The 21,891-nt window shown below is 38.1% G+C and overlaps 3 protein-coding genes and 1 pseudogene across 3 annotated transcripts; 2 read left to right on the forward strand and 2 right to left on the reverse strand.

Annotated features, from left to right (window-relative positions):
- Positions 1-285: 285 nt before the first annotated feature.
- On the reverse strand, positions 286-4,544 carry LOC133528172 (SAGA-associated factor 11 homolog). Its single transcript, XM_061865435.1, has 4 exons — positions 4,183-4,544; positions 3,862-4,051; positions 2,647-2,790; positions 286-1,647 (listed from the first exon to the last, which is right to left on the reverse strand). Exons 1-4 carry the CDS (start codon positions 4,535-4,537, stop codon positions 1,419-1,421), a joined length of 918 nt encoding a protein of 305 aa, XP_061721419.1. The 5' UTR covers positions 4,538-4,544; the 3' UTR covers positions 286-1,418.
- A 1,440-nt stretch (positions 4,545-5,984) lies between these two features.
- On the forward strand, positions 5,985-11,955 carry LOC133528171 (N-acetylneuraminate lyase-like). The gene is made up of 7 exons (XM_061865433.1): positions 5,985-6,061; positions 7,191-7,320; positions 8,213-8,358; positions 9,184-9,352; positions 9,621-9,766; positions 10,602-10,773; positions 11,732-11,955. The coding sequence occupies exons 1-7, from the start codon at positions 6,059-6,061 to the stop codon at positions 11,875-11,877; spliced, it is 912 nt and encodes a 303-aa protein (XP_061721417.1). The 5' UTR covers positions 5,985-6,058; the 3' UTR covers positions 11,878-11,955.
- Positions 11,956-13,900: 1,945 nt separating this feature from the next.
- On the forward strand, positions 13,901-16,843 carry LOC133528497 (N-acetylneuraminate lyase-like; annotated as a pseudogene).
- Positions 16,844-16,948: 105 nt separating this feature from the next.
- LOC133528564 (N-acetylneuraminate lyase-like) lies at positions 16,949-21,551 on the reverse strand. Its single transcript, XM_061865995.1, has 7 exons — positions 21,459-21,551; positions 21,040-21,169; positions 20,406-20,548; positions 19,955-20,123; positions 19,268-19,401; positions 17,940-18,111; positions 16,949-17,141 (listed from the first exon to the last, which is right to left on the reverse strand). Exons 1-7 carry the CDS (start codon positions 21,459-21,461, stop codon positions 16,984-16,986), a joined length of 909 nt encoding a protein of 302 aa, XP_061721979.1. The 5' UTR covers positions 21,462-21,551; the 3' UTR covers positions 16,949-16,983.
- Between the last annotated feature and the right edge of the window lie 340 nt (positions 21,552-21,891).

Here is a 21,891-nt window from a genome sequence, read left to right on the forward strand (position 1 = left end):
ACACTATTTCGTGGTTCGCACTGTCACGTGAGAGAAGTATGTACGTACGCCTTTATACTCCGATGAATATTGGGGACTGAATGAAAATATCACTTATACGCCTTCAGTACGGCTTTTTGGCACGACATTAAAATGAGGACTGTCAGTTATACGCCAAATGATTTTTTAATTATTTAACTAACTAATTATTATGATAAAATTATGAAAAAAATTGTGCTTACGTATTGTTACATGACGAATACGATGCCGTTAAAAACAAAAAATGGCATTTTTGCGTATACGCCCCTTTGGCCTGAAGCCCTCGATATGAGAAATATCCCTATATTATCATGTAGTATGAAGTTATACTAATATAAGTGCGTACTCGGTCTTATCTTCGTGACCCATATGTGGGGCACGGACGTGTGGAGTAAGTTCAGCGTGACCCATATATGGGGCACTGAACTGTGAACGTGTTAAAATTGTGATAATATTGAGACAATTAAACAATTTATACAAATTATTTCAAAGCATTCAAGAATAAAAAAACCCTGTCTAAATAAATCCAGTACACAGTTCAAGTTCCATTAAATATCAGGAATGATTACATTAACATTTAGGGCCTACGCTAGCTGACGCGGACGCACGCGGGTGCTATTTGTAGGTGAAATCCGCCGTACGCGTCCGCTTCAGTTAGCGTCGCTCATACTATTTTTCGCTAACCCGCTCGTCCGCTCCGTGCACCCGCGCCAGCTAGCGGAGGCCCTTATATACATTAATATTTACATGAGGCATTTTGTAATCATCAGTACAAGAGTCAATGAAGCTTGATTATATTTATTCGTCTAAAGTGTATGACGAATAAATACGAGGTAATTGTGAGATACACGCCGGTATCACACGGCCATATTTGCCCAATTATTCGTGTTTCATCACTTTCCTTCCTTATCCTTAATATGGCAAACAAGAGCAGCACAACGCGATGTCAAGTTCAAAGTGAATAACTAGGTTTTAAAGTTTGCAGCATTTATATTGTGATTTTTACGGGGACGGAATGGGAGTTTCTTTTAGTTAAGGCTTCGTGTGTCGGTCTGTTCTAGGCTGTTGTTCTAAATGTAAAGAAAATCGTTTCAAATCCATCCCAGACGATAAAAATCATGTCACGTAAAATGCGACTATAACTTTCCATTAGAAATTATTTTAGCATGAACAGGTAGATAGTAATTTCATACAATGAACGATGATAAATCAATCTCAAATCTCAATCCATAACCCTTCTTCTTAAGGTAGGTACTAAGTCTTTCATTTTATATTATACTAACAAAACATCAATATATATAACAACAAGGTAAAGATAGTTAGAATTGAGTTTTACAAGGTTACAGCTCAAATAATATTCGTTTAAACCATAAGCATCCTCACCCACTATTGGCACAAGTCTAGTCCCTCCCATTAGGCGACATTCTCTCCCTCTTATTTTTAGGTTTCGGTGGCGCCCGGTGGCGGTCCCGCTTGCGACTGGACGAGGAGCAGGACGAGGACGGGCTGGAGTCGGGCGGCGAGCCCGCGTCGTCGGCGCCGAGCCCGCTCTCGGGCGTCGAGGGCTCCAGCACGCTGTTGCGGAGCGCCCGGCGCTGTTCCTCCGTGTGTTGGGGGCATCTGGTAGATCTGAAATTGGAAAAAAATATGTTTATTTTGCCTAATTACGCACTTTCTAGGCTTGTGAACAATCTACTGAAAACCTGAAAAAGGCTTATTATGGCTACTTCCATTCCATACTTATTCAGAGCGTGGACCTATGGGGAACAGCAGCCGTAACAAACTTTTTAAATTACAAAAACGCGCAGTACGCCTAATTGATAACAAACCCTTAGACTACCCGGCACAACTGTTCAAAAAACGTAAAATACGTTACCAAGTATTTATATACAAATTGCTAGCACACATGTAAGGGAAAATATGCATAACCATATAATTCTCACTCGAGCTTCTGTTAGAAATACTCATCGACAAATCTGTTACTTATTCTAAGGTAGGTACAGGCTAGCAAAGTTTGAAAAGTCGCTCGGTGTCATGAGACCCAAACTATATAATTTGCTACCAAAATCAATAGTTGATTCTGACAGTGACCAAATATTCACGCGTAATTTAAAAATGCTATGCAGTATCGACGAATTCCTCACAGGGAACAACCAACATGTAGACTGATTTTATCAATTGTAATTACATTTGCACCTAATTGTAACAATTACGTAATAGACTAATGACTAATTATAATTATCAGATATAATTGTCTTCAAATTAATACTGTAAAACAATTATATAAAAATGACATTATTTTTGTTATTTTTCCCATGTTTACAAGTACATAAGTATGTTACTTTTTGATTAAAGTACTTATTAAATATATGCAATGGATTTACCGCAATACGCAAATACTGATAAATTGTAAATTTTAGTACTGTAATTACTTTTAAATAAAAATAATATATTTTTACTACTAGAAATTAACTGTTGACAAGCAAGATATTATTTTTTTACCAATAAATGCTATAATAAAATAATTACACTTATATCTTGTACTTCCGATTTTGGAAATATGATAAATAGAAATAAAATAAGTATGTGTGTAATTTTTAATACAATAAAATTATTTCTGTGACATACCTAGTGCACAATTTTTTTGTGTGTTCAGACACCACACCACAAATCTGCAGCAGTAAGGCTTTCTTGTCACTGGCAGTCATTGTGTCATAGGTAACACCATCATTGGAGTCAGAGTTCTGGGTTCCATTATTCCTGTTGTTGCCACTGCAAGGGAAAATATTGTACAATCATTGTATTTCATTTTAAGGATATATTTATCAAGAGGACAATTTTAACGCTCGGGCGAGGAAAACGCTTGCGCCGCCACGGCCGAGGCACGTCTACACTGTAGGCCTAGCACATACTTGGCGCGAGAGTATCTCGCGGCGAGATAGACTACCCGTCTTTTTCCAACCATGTTAATTAAAGAGGGACGGGCAGTCTATCTCGCCGCGAGATACTATCGCGCCAATCATGTGCTAGCCCGGCTGGCCGTATTGTGCGTGAGGAAATTGCCTCGCACGTATGCTCGATTTTTTAAATTTCGGCGGGTTGGTAATTAAAAAAAATTCAAGTAGATTGTGGATTTGGTCATAATGATCCAAGTTAATGTTATAGTTTTTCTATAACTTAATCTGACAATTATTTGTACCCATATCCCTAATCTGACAATCACAAGTTTGATGCCTGATTTTTACATTGTAGTCACAGCACAATTAAAGCATTAATTTGGACTAAAATAACCAAATCCACAATCTGCTTAACAATTTCTGAAGCCCCCCACCAACCAAGAGATCAACATAGACAGCTAAAAGTGGTTAACATTTTTGGTGCCCGGCACCTCATTTCCAAAAAATGAACAGAGACAAAGTCCCAAGATAGATACTAAAATGACTTTCACAAGAAGTATGATTTCTGTGCCACTAATGCAAAATATGTCTTATTGTTCTCAACACTTAACTATTATAATTATCATCATTACGCTTGTATATTTGACTATGTGATCTGCCAAAATAACCTTACATAAAGCCATCAGGGTATCATTTCAGTTTATTTTTAAATCAAGCACATCTCAGAATTTTCAAGCACAGCAACAAATATTATTTATTTATATGAGCTTAGAGTATACCACTGTTGGGCAAAGGCCTATTTCCTCTCTTTCCATGTATTTCGTCATGACCAATTGACCAGTCTCCCACCAGTTCCTATCAAAGGTATCAAGGTCATTTTGCAAACACCATCAAAGTTTGCCGTGACCCCAGGGTCACAGGGTTTAGATTATTTTTACAAACTTACTTATGAAGTTTATTAGGCTTCCTGTTATTATTGTTCTTAATCCTTCTCTTCCTGCGTTCATTCTGCAAGGAACCCCCAGCCCAGTCAGCGTCATCTTCATCATCACTGAGGAGTCCAGCATATGAGGTTGGCTCGCGGCTGTTTGAGGCTATACGGCGGGACGCAATGCGGGAGCTGTTGCGACCCATTCCTAAAAAAATCATTTATGTTATTTACATGGTTTATAAACAACACAAGGAAAATGGATGCCTAGTAATGACAGTAACAAGAAATTGCATTTAACACGGATTTAAATCAAATTGCAGTATTCTCAGGACTTACCCATGCATTTTTCTAAATGCGGAGCGAACCTGGTCGCCGACACAGGCCTCTCACAATTCGGGCAAGAACAGTTACTATCTGGAGTCTTTTTTAACACGGAAAATCCAAACACATCGCATTCTGGTGAGTTTATAATTTTGTAGGGCTCTTCGTCTTCTTTCTCTCCTTCTAATAAATCCGTCAACCCAGTTTTTAGGCCGTGGTGGAACTCGAAAATAAATCCAATCGCGACATCGTCGAGTACACTATCGTAAATAAAATTGGCTGCGTCTTCGGCATTGCTTTCGCTTTGCATTATTTCAAAGAATTTGTTGTTTAAATCGTTCATACTAAGTTCACTTACGATGGTATTCATTGTGATTATTTATACTTAATAAATCAAACCGAATTATTTTTTAACAACTCAATAACTCAATTCAACAAAGACCATGAATGGGGTGATGAACGAATGAATGAGGGCGCATCGAATGATATTCAAAGTTGACAGGCGTAGGGATGTCCCCCGGGATGTTGCCGGGATGTACTAATAAAGGTTATGATTTAAGGATTGTATCAATAAACTATTATTCACGACAAAATACGGAGAAAATAAAGGTGCATGTATAAAGGTAATAGAGAAGAGAAATTTCCCTTTGTTTATGTGCTATTTTAGCGTAATTATTATGTGCATAAAATTATTCTGCCTTTCCTTTCTACAATACCTGGCAACATTGGAGCCACTAACGTCAAAATATTTAACGCGCGTATTTCCAAAACTTTTAAAAAGTTGAGTCTTTTTAGTTTTTATAGTTTAATATTTATTTATAAATACAGTATATAATGAGATCATAGACGGCATATTCAAGGCAAAACTCGTAAACCAACTGACTAAAAAATGCTACTATAGTATAGACGAAATTTTTAATGATAATGATTTAAATAAACTAGACATATTCAATTAGATGTGACAAATACTATTAGATGTACTAAATGAGAATAAATTTAAATGTATGTAATTAAATTGTATAATATCATTAAACATTAAATATTAGTATTATTAACATAAGATGGATAAAATATAACATAGGTATAAGTATAGAAATAAAATATTGTAATGACCTCACAGGGTAGCAAGCATTCGTAAGAAATTATATTTAACTGTGTATTTAACACCATGTATCTTGATGCATCACTGTACTGTACAAGTATACAATAAATACAATAAATCCTGATATTTTCTTGTAATGAAATAACTATGTACTTAGCTTAGGGTACTCAGTACAAGTTTCGTGGTGTGTTTCACCGCAACGACCAAACTACTGAGCTGATTTTGGTGAATAAGGTGCCTCATTTGTTTTTGAATAATATTGTCGTATGATCCGACCACACCTATAGATATAGCTATGCATTGACGACATTGTCGCGTACTGTGTGGTTTAAGAGGAATTTCCTCCCGCGAACGCTTCGGCTGTGGAATGAGCTTCCTGCCGAGGTTTTCCCGAGGGGCTACAGTATGGGGTTCGTCAAAAAAGGAGTGTACAGGTTTTTAAAGGGTCGGCAACGCGCATGTAATAGCTCTGGTATTGCAGACGTGCATAGGCTACGGTGACTGCTTACCATCAGGCGGGCCGTATGCTTGTTTGCCACCGTCGTGGTATTAAAAAAAAAGCTAATTACAATATCGACAACATCGCGTAATTAATGGACAAGCAAATAATTATTATTACGTAATAAAAATAAAGCTGTTTTTCTCGATAAGAATGAACGCACCGATAAGAGGCAAACATGAATGTATTTAACTATGTGTCTGTTGAGTTGAGAATGTTGAGATTCAGTTGAGTCGAGTTAGAGGGCTGTCGCGGTTTGGTTACTTCGCAATATTATTTCAAGAATAAAAATGGTAAGATATTTAACTAGTAATTTGCAATATACATCCAATATAACAATAAGTATTTATCGTGTAATATTTATTTCATCAATTATGGGATTTTAAATTTGAAAGCTACGGGTTGCCTACATTTTACTTATATGTAAATATTTGGAAAGCAGGTACACAAGAAACAGACATGAGCTAAAGTAAATACGTGGGAAGAAAGTAGCTTTTTCTGATAAATCTTAAGAGATTTTTAAAATAAAGTATGTATATATACAGTAAATTTTCTTTGTCTCATGTAGTTTATCAAATGAATATTAACTTTTTAATATTCCGTAGGTAATGTAAAAATGTAAAAACCATGTAATTCCTATCAACGTATTTGTTTTTTTCCAATTATATGTTTTCGCACAACCATGATTCTAAATTTAAAAACACACAGCTTGCTCGGGATTCAACACGTAGCTTAATTAACCTTGCTCTTTTGTTGCACAAAGACCCAGCAAGTGGCATTTTGCTATCACCGCTTATCTAAATTATTTACTTAACGGTCACGTCTGAAAATATCGATACGAAAAAAGTGCCAAAATAATGTATACACGATTTTATTGCCCATATATTAATGTAGTGTATACCTACTGTGGTCTTGTTTTGACAGGACCTTGACGATCGCTCACGCTTATTGGTCCACACAATGCAATGAAGGACAATTAGGCATCACGCTCGGACTTATTGACGCACATGAGATGCCCATTGTCTGTTGTCAAGGTGGTATCAAAACAAAAACCGTAACTTTTTTTAAACACAATCAGCCCCCAAATTTCATTAAATTCCGGTGCTCTACTCGCTCTCAAGCCATGTAAGGGTAGCAAACAAACTGATGGACTAACAGGGAGCGTGCATGAACTGTAGGAGGCAGCACAGGAGCCGTCAGATTTTTGGCGCGAGGCGTAAATGTGATGTTTTTTGTTCCGATGTAGCCCACAAGATGGCAGAAACTACTATGCACAAGAAAACACGTGACGTGTAAATGTGCATGTTTATGGTTCCGATTAAAGCCACAAGATGGCAGACCCTCCAACGCGCACGGTCCCTATAGGTACATAGAGTCACGCTAACATTTAAATTATAACTATTATAAGTATTACTTTGGCAGGTTGTATTCAACGCACGCGGGCTCATGCCGCCTGTCTTTACTCCTTTGAACGATGATCTCACGGTCAACTATGCCGCGATACCAGCCTATGCGCAGTTTCTTCAGAAGTCTGGCATCAAGTCGGTGTTAGGTAAGTACAGTGCACAGTAAACACACTATTACTATAGTCTCGCTTTGTGTGGTAGGGCAGAGCCAGTGGATGTCATTCCAGATCTAGAGCAGAGCCCAACTGGAGAAGTACCTCGACCTTACAGAAAACAGCAGCCAAATAACACTAGACCCTACTCATAGTGTTGTGTTCCTGCCGGTGAGTAAGGTTGCCAGAGCTCAATGAGAAGGGGCGGGTTTAGGGTCGGCAACGCGCATGTAACTCCTCTGGAGTTGCAGGCGTACATATGCTACGGAGGCTGCTTACCATCAGGCGGGCCGTGTGCTTGTTTGCCACCGACGTAGTATTAAAAAAAAAAAGTCGTGTGTTCATCGTGGTCTTATACCACCTTTCTTCATTTTCAGCGATGATCTCACCGTTAACTATGCCACGATACTAGCCTATGCGCAGTTTCTACAAAAGTCTGCCATCAAGTCGGTGTTACGTAAGTACCTACAGTGAACAGTAAACACACTTCTACTGTAGTCTCCGAAAAACTCGGCCTAAGCCCTCCTACCATTACAAGGCAACTCTACTGTGTTTCGTGTTGCCGGACTTTCAAAACAAAATTTGGATTCGCAAGCCACGTCCGCGCCCATGCACGTAATAGTTTAAGACCCTTTTTATTTGTCAGGATGTCGCCGTCGACGGATACGTCTGGGAGGACAGCATCATCATCATCAACATCATCTACTGTAGTAGTGTGTTCATCGTGGTCTTATACCGCCGTTTCGCAGAAGTCTGGCATCAAGTCGGTGTTAGGAAAGTGCAGTGCACAGTAGTAGTGTGTTCATCGTGGACTTATACCACTTTTCTTCATTCTCAAATGACCCTAACTTTGCAATTGTTAAATTAAGGGTTTCTACTATTCCAGTTGGTGGCACAACCGGCGAGCACCAGTCCCTAAGTGTGGCCGACAGGAAGAAAGTGGTAGATGCGTGGGTAGCCGTTGCCAAAACAACCGGTCTGCATATCCAAGTGCAAGTCGGTGGCGCGCCTCTAGCAGATGTCCAGGATTTGGTAAATTACAAGACCCCTATCCATAGGCCTCATCAGCTCGGCACTCGGAAGTAAAAAATTAAATTAGTTTCTTTTTACTCACTACAATTTGAAGAAAGAGGGTAGCGATTGTCAAGTAGTCAAATCAATATGAATCTTATTTATAATGGAAAACTTGCTACAAACAAACAAACTGTTGTATAATCATTACAAAGATTAATTTGTCATGTTATCGATCGCTGAATACGTAACCATTATCTTATAAATTCCGCAGGGGAGATAATGAGACTGTTGAGGTTTTTTTTAATAAGCGTAATATAATTTAAAGTCTCCACTCTATATTTTATTCTACGCAGAAAAGACCATCTGAATGATTCTGGCTTTTGCACATTATCATACTGAAATGCGGATTACTTGCTTTCTACGGTCTTTTAACTTGTGGTCTTAGAACTAGTATATGTTTTAGGGTAGGTATTTGAGGCAAACTAAAAATTTGTCTCGTACTGCTCCTATCATACCCTAACTCAGGTTACTACTAAAGGTTGTCTGGAAAAGATCGCTTCTTAGCGATAAGACCGCCTGTTGTTACGTAACTTTTAAGTGTTTTTTTTCATTTCCTGTCTATTTTTAACTGTATGGTGCACAATAAAGAATATTTACTTACTTACTTACTCGGACAGAAATTATTAAAATAAATCGTTTTTAAATATATAAGGGTTGATTTAGCCACGCTACCCCCCAGCCAGGTTTGCAGTTAGGGAATGATAGGAGAAGTATGTAAATGAGTAAAAGATTGTAAGGAATGGATTTTGAAATGAATTCTAAACAAAAGGCGTTTAATTTCAGGCTAGATATTGCCAGTCAGTCGGCGCAGATTCCCTGCTGACTCTGCCGGAGCTGTACTTCAAGCCCAAGAATGTGGACGAATTAGTCTCCAACGTGGAACTGGTCGCTCAGGCGGCACCGAACCTGCCTGTGCTGTACTATCACATTCCCTCTATGAGCAAAGTCGAGGGTAAGCCGGAATTACCAACTTGTATCAATAGCAAAGATCAGGGTCGGTAAACAAAAGTAAAATGGCAAATCTAGAAGGACCACAATGGTATCTCGAAAGAGCCACGTATATAAATAATATAATAGTAATAATCCATTTAATATTGTATTTTATTTTTGCTTTCCAAAACTGTTTCTCAGAACTTATCCATTTCCTGCAGGAATCAATCTAAAAATTTCACGGTCCACTTTGGTCAGATATAAAAAAAGTCTCCCATTTTTGTTTACAGTAAACATGCCAGCTTTCGTAGCGAAAGCGACAGCTCGCATCCCCAATTTCAAGGGCATCAAGTTCACTTCAAACGACTTGAGCGAAGGCGCGCAAGTGTTGAGGACTCTTAAGGATGGCCAAGAGATGTTTTTGGGAGCGGATACTGTAAGTATTCTCCCCTTCTAAAAATAGAAATGGAAATTATTTATTGTAAGACCTTATTGTCACTGTAAAAGTGATACATGTCCTTTTCCGCATTCTACTATATTTAAATATTTATGCTGTAGGTACAATAGTCAATATAATATCAAGCACAACATGCAATCAAATTCGTTATATACAATATTTACTTATAACACAATATTTTATACAATAAGGTCCCCAACTTTGTGTCATTCATTACTGTTTGTGTTTGACGACCGGTTTGGCCTAGTGGGTAGTGACCCTGCCTACGAAGCTGAGGGTCCCGGGTTCAAATCCTGGTAGGGGCATTTATTCGTGTGATGAGCATGGATATTTGTTCCTGAGTCATGGGTGTTTTCTATGTATTTAAGTATTTATAAATATTTATATATTATATATATCGTTGTCTAAGTACCCTCAACACAAGCCTTATTGAGCTTACTGTGGGACTTAGTCAATTTGTGTAATAATGTCGTATAATATTTATTTATTTATTTATTACTCTATATCTAAATGCTTAAAGTGTTACATCTGAATATGTTAAGTTAGTTATTATTGTCATTATTGCATTAATGATTTATAATAAGCCATTGTCATTTCAAAATCTATTGGCAATATGATCGTTTCGAATTGTGTGTAAGTTTAGTTCTGGACAGAAGATATTTTTGAAGTTCTAACAAAAATTTGTAGCAACTGGTAGGAGCATATACGAGTACTAGCCGCGACAAGTGGCGTCATAGAAGGAATGATTTTGCCCCCAAAGGGAGAAAATATGAATGCAATCTGTTCCTTATAGAACTTCCTCTTTCATTTCTAGCTACTGGCCCCAGCAGCGTTACTTGGCATCAAGTCCAGCATTGGTACCACTTTCAACCTCTTCCCGAAACTGGCTCAAGATATCCTGACTGCTGTGGAAGCCAATGATATTGCGAAAGCAAGAGCACTGCAGGAAACTCTCAGTCTTGCTATAGAGGCACATACTGTAGAAGGTAAGTGATATTTCCAACTCCCGAGTCCAGCAGTATTGCTCGGTATCAAGTCCAGCATTGGTACCTCTTTCCTTTTGCCGAACCTGGCTCAAGATGACTTAGCTGTAGAAGCCAGTTATATTTCCAAAGCAACAGCACTGAGGTAAGTAGGTAATACATAAGTACCCGTTTTGAAGCCTACCTACGGTGCTAAACAAAACTTAAACATTAAGAATAGCTAGTATGTCGTGCAACCACCATCGTCGCCAAAAAAATACTCGTGGCTGAGGCGTAAGGGTTTTGAGTTGTTCAGCCAGATAGTTATTCTGTTAGATACAGTGAGCTGCGAAATTGAATGGAGAAATTATGAATGAATTCATTGTTAAAGTCGCCATGCACTTTTGCGGCCGATGGCAAGATCGTGCAGTACGTAGTACTTGGTTTTAATGGTTTTTAGGGTTCCGTAGCCAAATGGCAAAAAACGGAACCCTTATAGATTCGTCATGTCCGTCTGTCTGTCCGTTTATGTCACAGCCAATTTTTCACAAGTTCACAAACTTCCACCGAAAATTGGTTTGAACGATCTAGTAAGTAGTTTTTTTTTAATACGTCATAAATGGTACGGAACCCTTCATGGGCGCGTCCGACTCGCACTTGGCCGCTTTTATTATAATGGCAATACTTGTATTCCCCTTCTTCGCGCCCCATGGGTCCAAAACTATGTGTTTTAGAGGAGCGTTACATACACTGGTTTGGGGGAGCATGTTTAGGGTCATGGTCAAAGTCACAAGCATTTTTGCGAACCCTGCAAGGGCGTAGCAATCTTATAATTAAATACCAATTACTTATTGTTTAATTATAAGATGTCTGGTGTTGTATGATTAGGTTGTATATTGTGATTTGGAATGTTAGGTATATAATTTTAAAAAATAAAACCTCACCGAAATAGACAGCAAATTACTTTGCCTTTTTTGTTTAGGTGAATGGGTGCCAATTATGAAAGCAGGCATGGAAATCGTAACTGGCATCAAAGTGGGCCCGCCGTCGTTGCCCCAACGGCCCATTTCTGCCGAGGCGAGGAAGCGGATCGAGGGCAAACTCAGGAGTCTTAAACTAGTCAAGTAGAATTAAGACTGTTGGAGAACAACAATATACATGTATCTACAAATTGTGAAAACGCTAACAATAAATGAATTAAAAGTATCATTGTTTTTTTTTCACCTTATAGTTTTCTCTACATTGCACAATAAATTAATTATAACAGCTCGCAAAGGTGTGCAAAGTAAGTACCCACCTACAACTCTGGAAATATTGCTTGATATGATTGTCGGAGGTAGAGATGTACAGATGGAATGGAGGGATATAACAAATGGACCCGGGTACGTCCTTTAACTACGTCCAAAAGAGAGGTATGGGCATTGTGAATGTCATCTCGCTTTGTGTGGTAGGGCACAGCACAGCGGATGTCATTCCAGATCTAGAGCAGAGCCCAACTGGGGAAGTACCTCCACCTTACAGAAAACCGCAGCCAAATAACACTAGACCCTACTCATAGTGTGTTTTCCTGCCGGTGAGTAAGGTTGCGAGAGCTCAACGCACATGTAAAGGCATACATAGGCTACGGAGACTGCTTTCCATCTGGCGGGCTGTATGCTTGTTTGCCACAGACGTAGTATATAAAAAAAACTAATCTGTCACGAGTTATTAAGTCTGTTTCGATGCAATACCTGTACGTGGTTGCGGTGTCATTATTGCAAGAAAAATTTGGTAAGGTCAAAGTGGTGAAACCCGGCATAGAGCAAGAACTCTCGTATTTGTAAACGTACGTCGCTCAGACACGACATAGTCAAAATACAAGTAACAGGACGAGCTTTACTCTTGCTCTACCGACCTTCTGTGGAGTATGTGTATAAAAAACTTAAAAGTGACGAAAGAGCTTGTATCACTGTCTTACCCAATCGACCTGAGTTACTACACAAAACGGCGCTATATAACTAATGTGCGATCCGGAAGCCAAACGAAATCTGAAAGAGTCTGAGATCATTACCCGACGAAAAGTCTGGATAGCGGTACAGGATTTTTACTACAAGGAACAGCGCTACGTTTCATTTGTTATTATAATTCTTCCAGCCGAGTTCCATCCGCACCAATCCCCACGGTGTCTACTAAGGCGCTGTATGTGTCGCGCTTGCATGCTGCCATGGTTGCTGAAGTGGTTGAGTATGTACAGTCGAGGAAATTGATTCTTTAGCAGTTTGCGGTTCAAGTAAATTTGGTTGAACATACTTATACTAAGAGATGTCTAATGTAAAGTGAACCGTAAACTGCTAAAGAATCAATTTTCTTGACCGTACATTGTATTACACCACAAGACCGGTTACATAGTGTTATCGTGTTAAGTAGGTGTTTGATGTACCGTTAAGTGTGCCATCTGTATCAGTGGATATACCCACTCTTATTCGGAGTTCCGTAGTCAACTAGTCTAGTGACTCTAGGGATCCTTGTAGTTTCATCATTTCGAAGTTATGTTTCATATAGTTTCATCAGGCTTTGGTAAGGCTCAATAACTTCAAATGAAAACGATTGTGAACGCGATCAGTTTTTTTGTTTTCTTAGTAAAATTATCTAAAGAGCAAGAGAGCGATTGCGATGGACGCATATCCACGGAACTGACGCATATCCTCTTCTATTTGATAAAAAAATTAGACGCACCGATAACAGAGATATGTAGTGATTGTCCATTGCGATAGGTATTCAGTTGGGTTGAGCATAGGCCGAGGCAAAAGGGTTGCCGCAGTTTCATTACATGATAATAAAATTAAAAATACTTACTCCGGCATCAATATGGTAAGATTTTCTGTACACTACCTCTATTAAATTAAATTAAATTAAATTATCATTTATTTCAGATCTTTACAATCCATAGATTTTGTTAGTTTATCTAAGCTACGTACCTAATAACTAGTGTTAGTATTGACTAATTACAACTAAACTAAACTAAAAAGTATCAAAACAACGTACAGGTCGCCCAGTCACAACTACCAGATGCCTCCATATTCGACAGTCGTATCTATCGGATAATACTTTCAGTAAGCTGTTGGGACTGCTTCTCGCTCGTTGCATTAAAGATGCTGAGCGCTTACGCAAAATGGCATGGAACCCGTCTGTGCGCACCTCTGCAAACATCGTCGAGGCGCGTTCTGATAGAACCGTGACAGCCCCATCAGCATTCTGAAAGCATTATTATACTGAACTCTGAGAGCGTTTGCGGAACGCTGGGTGTACCTAATCCACAGGCTGCTCGTGTAGAATGTCTGACTGTAGGCTTTAAAAAGCGTTATTTTAACCTTGTCTGTACAGCGAGCGAACCTGCGTGCAAGCATATTCCCACGAACCGCCAACGCTCTCCGTTCTCTCTCCATGTCCATGTCATCTCTTAGGTAGGTATAAAGCTACATGTAACAACTTTAGAGGTAACATTGAAGCAATCGACTTGCTTGGCATGTGCATCTGAATCCATTTTAATTTCTCTGACTTATACTGAGCTTCTGTCAGGTTAATTTCAACGTTCGCGGGCTCATGCCGGCTGTCTTCAGTCCGCTCAACGAAGATCTAACCGTCAACTGTAATGTTATACCAGCGTACGCGCAGTTCCTTCAGAAGTTTGGCATTAAGTCGGTTCTAGGTATGTACAGTCAGTAGCAACAGCTCACCGTGTGCATTGGCTCAGGATCCTGTCTATGTATGAGCAGTTCTATCTGAAGTCTGAGTTTTTAAATGTAGGTACGTATGTGTTGTGTATTCATACGACTTGAATTGAGGGGCACTTACGCTTTATCGCCAAATCTACGGGTCTTCTTATTCAAGTCCAAGTGGGAGGTGCACCCTTGGCTGATGTCCACGAATTGGTAAGGGAATACTGTAATTACTCTTGTTTCTTTCTGGGTACTCGTATGTGGGCTTTGTTAAGTTACAGAAGAAATAGCAGGCGCGTGCATGCTTATGCACTGAGCGTCAACGATATATTAATAAGTTTATATCTAGGTCTTATTGCAAAGATCCACTGGTGGTCAGCCAAGAGTGTTGCCGTAAGTAAAAATTCATATATGATTTACTGAAAAGCCACCCAATAATTGTAGGGAGGATTAATTGTTTAATTCATCAGCAGAACCGACAAGAGAAAGTAGTAGAGGCGTGCGTGACGGTTGTCAACATTTACTTATCTGCATAATTAAACTATATAACTGCCACTGTAATCAGTTGCTACAGCTTAGTTCTATAACAGATAGGCACACTCTGAATACCTGAATGATTTTAAAACATTATAAATGGATCAAATACGACAGGTTTCAATTTTTAGGCTAGATACTGCCAGTCAGTGGGCGCCGACTCTATCCTTACCTTGCCGGAGTTGTACTTCAAACCCAAGAACGTGGATGAACTGGTTACCAACGTTGAACTGGTTGCCCAGGCTCCGCCGGCACTGCCTGTCCTCTACTATCACTTTCCTGCCATGAGCAAAGTCGAAAGTATATACGTATTTACTGATACTTGAGTGACTAAACGTCATATTTAGATTTTAAAAAAACCTTCGATAATTTGGTATTATAATGAGGAATGATATCATATCATTATAAATTCCTTCTACTGCTAATTGTTAGGTGTTTTTAGACGAATATAGGTATTAGACCCATGAATCCGCATACCAAATAATACCTATATTTTATTTCACTAAACATGTCAGCATTTGTGGCGAAAGCCACATTGCGTATCCCCAACTTCAAAGGCATCAAATTTACCTCAGTAGATTTGAGCGAGGGCGCTCAAGTTATGAAAATTTTTAAAGACGACCAAGAGATGTTTTATGGAGCGAGAACCGTAAGTTATCTTAGTTACTGCAACTACTAGCTAGCTGATAATAAATGATGGCTTTTTTAATTTGTAAATTTGTCGTCTTCAGGGCCAAGATAAATTTTATACTCTACTCGTAGTTGAATTACGTCCTAAATACATATTTCAGGCCAAGGATTATGTTTTTTATTCGAATGTTGAATGATTATGTTTTCAACTGCGAGATTCGCAACTGTAATCGATATCTCATGTGTGGATGATGGGTAAACTGTTGATCTTGCTAAACTACAAACAAAACTTATTCTATTATATTCCTGTCAGGGTACTCAGGATTGTAAAGATAGTATTAGTAATTACTTGTTCTTGAATATTTTTTTAGCTTCTAACTCTATCCGCGGTTCTCGGCATGAGGTCCATTATTAGCTCAACCTTCAACCTATTGCCACAACTGTGCCAGGATATCATGGCTGCAGTGGAAGCCGATGACATTGCCAAAGCGAAAGCATTGCAGGATACCCTTAGTTCTGCTGTAGATGCCCACACTGTAGAAGGTAAGTAGGTAGTTCCAGTTGCTGGCCGCAGCAGCGCTAACGTTCAATATCGTTACCTCCTTGCATTCAGTGTCAGTCCCGCAACTGACTCGGGATATCATGGCTGCGGAGGAAGCCAATGACGCGGTTAGAGCACATCCTCTATGTTCAGCGCTTAGGACTCTGGTCAAAATAACTTTACTTCTATAACAGAATATTCAGTATATTGGAGGAAAGCGACTTTATAGAAGCTGTCAAACTTCATACATTTTATAGTTTATTCATTCATGCCACAACTGAGAAACAGACTACAATTAATTAGGTACAATGATTATTTCTACAGGTGATTGGGTGCCGACAACGAAAGCTGGCATGGAGATCGTGACTGGCATCAAAATCGGCCTGTCTTTGCTGCCACAAAAGCCAATTTCAGCCGAGGCAAAGAAGAGGATCGAGGACAAACTGAAGAACCTCAATCTAGTCAAGTAGAATAATAAAAAATGCAAGAAGGACAAATAACTTGAAACCCAAACTATAAAGAAGTTTGGAAGTTTTTTTTTGCTACAAACTCGATAGTTAAATAAAAAGCAAGCAAGGATAACATTTTTATATCATTTTATACACACAAATTGAAGCTCAGTTTTTACTTTGATCCCCAGCCTCTCTGTACTACCACGAGTAGCTGGCATCGTACATGGCTTTTATATGGATAGGAAGGGTCTAGTTAAATCGAATTATTATGTACTTACAAATGAATAATTTTTATTTAAGTGATTATTTGATTAATACTCAGATTGAAGTGTAAAATATATAAGTAATTGAAACAATAGTGTCAACTTTATTTTAATGCTCACGCATCATCCATTCGGCCAAAATTCATTCTGCTGAGGTTCTCCATAAGCTGATTCTTCTTTTGGTCGTCGATACTGGCTAGCGGTCGACGAGGTGGCCCCACCTGGATTCCAGTTATCATCGGCATTGCTGCTTTCATAGTCGGAAGGAACTCACCTACAAATTTCAAAATACGTTGGTTAGTACCATTTCAAATAATGGTATGAACTTTTTCACATTGTTTTTTTTTCCTGCCAAACCATGATATCATCAAATCATCATACAAAATTATTGGGACTGATTATGTTTTACAGAATAACAAAATCTATCTCTCTATGTTATTATTATAGCCTCATTTATTCCTTAATAAATTAAAAATACATAACAATTCGTAAATAATTTCACGTGCAAAATAATTTAGGTTGGCAATTTCACAATTCATATTAACGGTAAATTATATGAAAAAAATTTATCTAATTTCATCTTCATTTTTAAACTAATCATTAAATTTTACTATTAAATACGGTTACGATTTGAAGTAAGTTATTTTACTTTATATTGTTTTATTTTTCAATATATGTCATGCAGTTTAGTTAAATTATTTATAAATCATAAATCATTTATTTGCTTGAAAAGGGTACAGTTATAGATGTTCACATTTATTGTTATCCTCCTTACTCAGCTGTCCACAAACAGCATGCAAACAATAAAAAAAATTATAAGCAAGAATATTAAAAATATGCCAACTATAGAGTTTGAATTGAGGACCTCTCTTCGAGTGATCTCTCTATGTCAACTTCTCTTTTATATTATCGATTTTATCTGTTCTGTGTAACTTTCCTTTTCTTTCCGTCTTCAGTGGCATTGCCGTCGCGCCCGTGACCAACCTTTTCATATAATAAGCAGTCGCTGATGGTCAATATATCGCCCAAACTGTGTAATAATGTTTAAAAAAATAAGCAAAACCTTTTTTACCTTGAGAAGATATAGCAGTGACCAGATTGTTCAGTTTCTCCTGGAGAGCCCTGGCTTTGACCACTTCACCTCCTTTTACCGCGTCAATCACACCCCTTACTAGTCTGGGAAACATGTTGGTTACCGTTGCGATGCTAGAATCGTGGCCGAGCAGAACTGGTGGAGCCACAAGCTGTGGAAAAAGAAAATATTTTTTAGGGATTATTTTATCAATAAATAATTAAACGGTGAGTTATCAGAGCAGAGTGAAATAATAAACAGGTTAAGCTGTAGAAAAGATTAATAGTATCTGTATCTCTACTGTTCTTTTAAACTTCGTTAATCTCAAGGCTTATATTAAGTTAATTTCTCAAAGAAACCGAAAATATTCTAACTGACACCATTTTGAAGATAATCAATAACTTATTTTTACCTGTTAAGGCCCTTACGAGCGTGTACATTTAGGGCCTGTTTTTTTTTTTTAATTATTGATTAGGGAAACAAACAGCACAATATAATTCTTATAGCCTAAGAAAGGTATTTTAACACATTAACCAAAACAGTTTCCACTGGAAGTTAATACATACAATTTTGCTCTGAGAATACAACATGCGATTAGATATGAAATATAAAGTATAATTTTTTTTTTGTTTTTTTAAGTATACATAGGTGTAACACAATTAAGAGAAAATAATAGAGAAGAAATAGGTTCAACACATATTGCAAATAAATTTTATAATATTATACTGATTGGGTTTAATGCGAGTTCGTACATTTGCATTTTGCTGCTAAACGCAAGTATTATCTTGGACGATCAATATTTGAAATTACATCGCTATGTGATAGTCTTCAATTGTTTGGTTGATTTACTTAAATTAAAATATAATGCTCGTGTCACAAGTGTCACAACAAAACATTTAATTATTTAGGAAGAAAAAAAAATATAAATTGAAAATTTTACTATGCCATTAAAATTATTGTATTGAGTCATATTATGAAGCTAACGGAATTCAATAAAAACACATTAAAATAAGCGGCCTCCAGGACCTGCAGCAGAGCAATCACTAACGCAGGTATCTAAGTGGGTGTACCTCATACATATGAGAGTGTACCTAGGAACTGGGGTAGGCTTCATGTATACACCTTTGAATTTCTACACAGGTTTTCTTCTTACTAAAATAACATGTTAGTTTTCGTACAGTCACGCTCCGTGATTATTATGCCATTTAGGGTACTAGCTAAATTGGACATTTCAGCGTAAGTATGGAACAATCTTAGCTAACCTTTAATGACAAGAAACTAAGGAAATAAGAACAATTGTATATTTCCGATGTTAAAGTTAAACTTACATGATTTCCATTGAATATTCTCTGGTCTTCTCCGAGTTGATCAGATACTTGCAGCGCCACTCCCAAATCTGCCTTCATTCCTTTGAAGTTGGGGATCCTTGCTGAGGCCAGTTTAAAGAATTCTGGCATGTTTACTATGAAAAGAATGAATAATTAATATCTTTTGATTATTTAACATATACATAATTATTTACATTACGCTGCTTATTTTGTTAATATTTTAACCACAATAGTGAACATGTATGTAGTGTAGTGTTCCTGATGGTGAATGAGGTTTCTATTGCTCCCAAAGATGAATAAGATAAGATCGAAAATGCCCGTGTAACTCTACTAGAGTTGCAAGCACCCATAGGCTACGGTGCTAAGCAACAGGCGATCCGCACGCTTGTTTGCTACCGTCGTGGTATAAAGTACACCTAGTCAGCTATATCGATAATCACATACTACAAGACAATGACCAATATAGTTGACGACAAGTTTAGTCACGATTGTGTTTGCTTTTAACTTTTGTCTTCATCTTACCGTCGACACCGCTTAACATAGGGACGTGGTAAAATAGCAGAGACAGGGAGTAAGCAACACTTGAGACCGCATATAGGTAGTCCACCAGGTGCTACGGCCATCGGCTTGTAGTATCTCTAGGAGTCATGTTGTGATGGTGTTTGCAGTATCTATACTCTGTCTTACCGTCGACTCCACTCATCATTGGGAAGTGGTAGTAGAGTAGGGGCAGCGAGGGAGCAGCGCTTGACACCGCATGTAGGTAGTCCACCAGGTGTTCCACGGTCTTCGGCTTGTAGTATATCTCCGGAAGGGTCATTATGGCATCGGCTTTCAGCTGCTCAGCGTATTGTGCCTATAGACGTGAAAGAAAACTTTTAGTTTTTACTATCCATGGCTGAGAAAAATCACGATCAAAAACTTGGTTTCCTAGCATTCTAAGAAAAAAATCGTAAAAAATTCTCGACTGAAATGCCGCAAGTACATACTTAGCAGTGATTCATAATATCTATGACGCAAATACAAACGCAAGAGATTTTTAGGTTTTCATCTTCAGGAATAGATTTAGTATTCAATGTTGAAGTGGACGTATTTCGGCTAATATAAAGTCACTGAACACTGAACAATTGTCACTCACCATCTTGATAACGTCAGGCATAGGCACGCCCCCGACTTGCATGATAATCTTCATACCCTCTGGTCTGGCTTTTACCCAGGCTTCGAGAAGAGCCCGGCGCTCCTCCAAGTTCAGTGTGATGGATTCGCCGGTGGTACCACCCACTGGTAAGAGAGAGAAGGTAATGTGATAGTGGTTGATTGGAAGGTAACACACTTTAGGGCCACCCCACATTATTGCTTCCGAGCGTCGGCGTCTAGTCTACTATATGGCTATTGCTCGACGCAACGTTGGTGCAACTGCATAGCGACGCCATTTTCCATAGCGCTCATTACACGCCGCCGACGCTCAAAAGACGCTAGTGTAGGGTGGACCTTAGCCGTCGGAGTTCCAAACTGAAAGTCCACGGATACGTTTGAAGGAATACGTACCTATATACGACACGTGCACTTGGGCACAACTTGTTATCTTAGGTACTTGGGAGTCATCTTTACAGTAACAAAATTAGCCAACAATACCTAAATTTACAAACTCCTTTCGAAGGAGATAATAGGATTGCAACTTTAACCGACAATTATAGTGCGGATATGGACCTGCTAGTTAATCATAATATAATTATGTCAATCTGTAATTGTAAATAACAAATAATTCATACCCAGTATTCCGTGTACGCCATTCTCATGTAAGTAGTTGAAGTATTCCGGTATGACTGAGAAGTTGATGCATCCCGCATCGTCGATCGGCGTGAACACGGGAGCTATGACTCCCTTGATGTCGAAGAAAACCTGTGCAAGTGACAAATAAGATATATACTTAATATATATTAAGGCTTCATTGCCTTGTCCGCGCTCCTTGTCGATTTTTTCAGCGAGTCACTCTGAGGGTAGATTACAAATTACAAGTCAGTGCAAATAAATCTTAAGTTTTAGACAGGTGTTCAAAACACACGTAAAAAGCGTAGTTGAAATATTACTGTAATATAATGGTAAAAGTTCGTCTCGTATGATTCATTCATCACGAACAAATGTACAATTCAGTCGTCAGTTTTATCATAGAAGACATCAAATATCTTACCATCTTACTAAAATATGCAAATTATTTTTACAATTATATGGCACAACCGATCTGACGGAATGCCAAGAGAAGACTGATGAAAGTGATATTGAACCCGCAATACATTTATAAATGTGTTGGTTTAAACTTGATATGTTAAGCTACTAGGGTTGTCAATACCTTTTATAAAGCACATTACTTAGATTTATAAGACATTAGCAGATTTATTAAGCCCAGCTAATAAAGAAATTGAATGGCAAAACAGCACAACGATATTTTTTGATAGGTCAGATCAGATGTTTTTTGTCAAGAAACTTTACTCTTTTTTGCCATATTTTTTTTTACTTGATTGAATTTAATAATACCTTATATTTATCTAGATGAACGATTTTGTTACTAAAACTCAATATGTAAAATAGTGGCTAATACTCGTAATTACGTTAATTTCTAAATT

This window comes from Cydia pomonella, chromosome 19, assembly GCF_033807575.1.
Source record: "Cydia pomonella isolate Wapato2018A chromosome 19, ilCydPomo1, whole genome shotgun sequence".
NCBI classification, from domain to species: Eukaryota; Metazoa; Arthropoda; class Insecta; order Lepidoptera; family Tortricidae; genus Cydia; species Cydia pomonella.

What these genes read in the sequence shown, in the direction of transcription:
- LOC133528171 (XM_061865433.1), top strand. An exon ending in CTCTATGAGCAAAGTCGAGG is followed by an intron (nt 9,353 to 9,620) that starts GTAAGCCGGAAT and finishes TTTTGTTTACAG; the next exon opens with TAAACATGCCAGCTTTCGTA. An exon ending in TGTTTTTGGGAGCGGATACT is followed by an intron (nt 9,767 to 10,601) that starts GTAAGTATTCTC and finishes TTTCATTTCTAG; the next exon opens with CTACTGGCCCCAGCAGCGTT.
- LOC133528172 (XM_061865435.1), bottom strand. Translation starts at nt 4,537, where the DNA reads ATGAATACCATCGTAAGTGAACTTAGTATGAACGATTTAAACAACAAA. An exon ending in GCATTTAGAAAAATGCATGG is followed by an intron (nt 4,052 to 4,182) that starts GTAAGTCCTGAG and finishes TGATTTTTTTAG; the next exon opens with GAATGGGTCGCAACAGCTCC. An exon ending in ACAAAAAAATTGTGCACTAG is followed by an intron (nt 1,648 to 2,646) that starts GTATGTCACAGA and finishes TTCCAATTTCAG; the next exon opens with ATCTACCAGATGCCCCCAAC.
- LOC133528564 (XM_061865995.1), bottom strand. An exon ending in TGGCGTACACGGAATACTGG is followed by an intron (nt 20,549 to 21,039) that starts GTATGAATTATT and finishes CTCTCTTACCAG; the next exon opens with TGGGTGGTACCACCGGCGAA. An exon ending in GAATATTCAATGGAAATCAT is followed by an intron (nt 18,112 to 19,267) that starts GTAAGTTTAACT and finishes CTTTTTCCACAG; the next exon opens with CTTGTGGCTCCACCAGTTCT.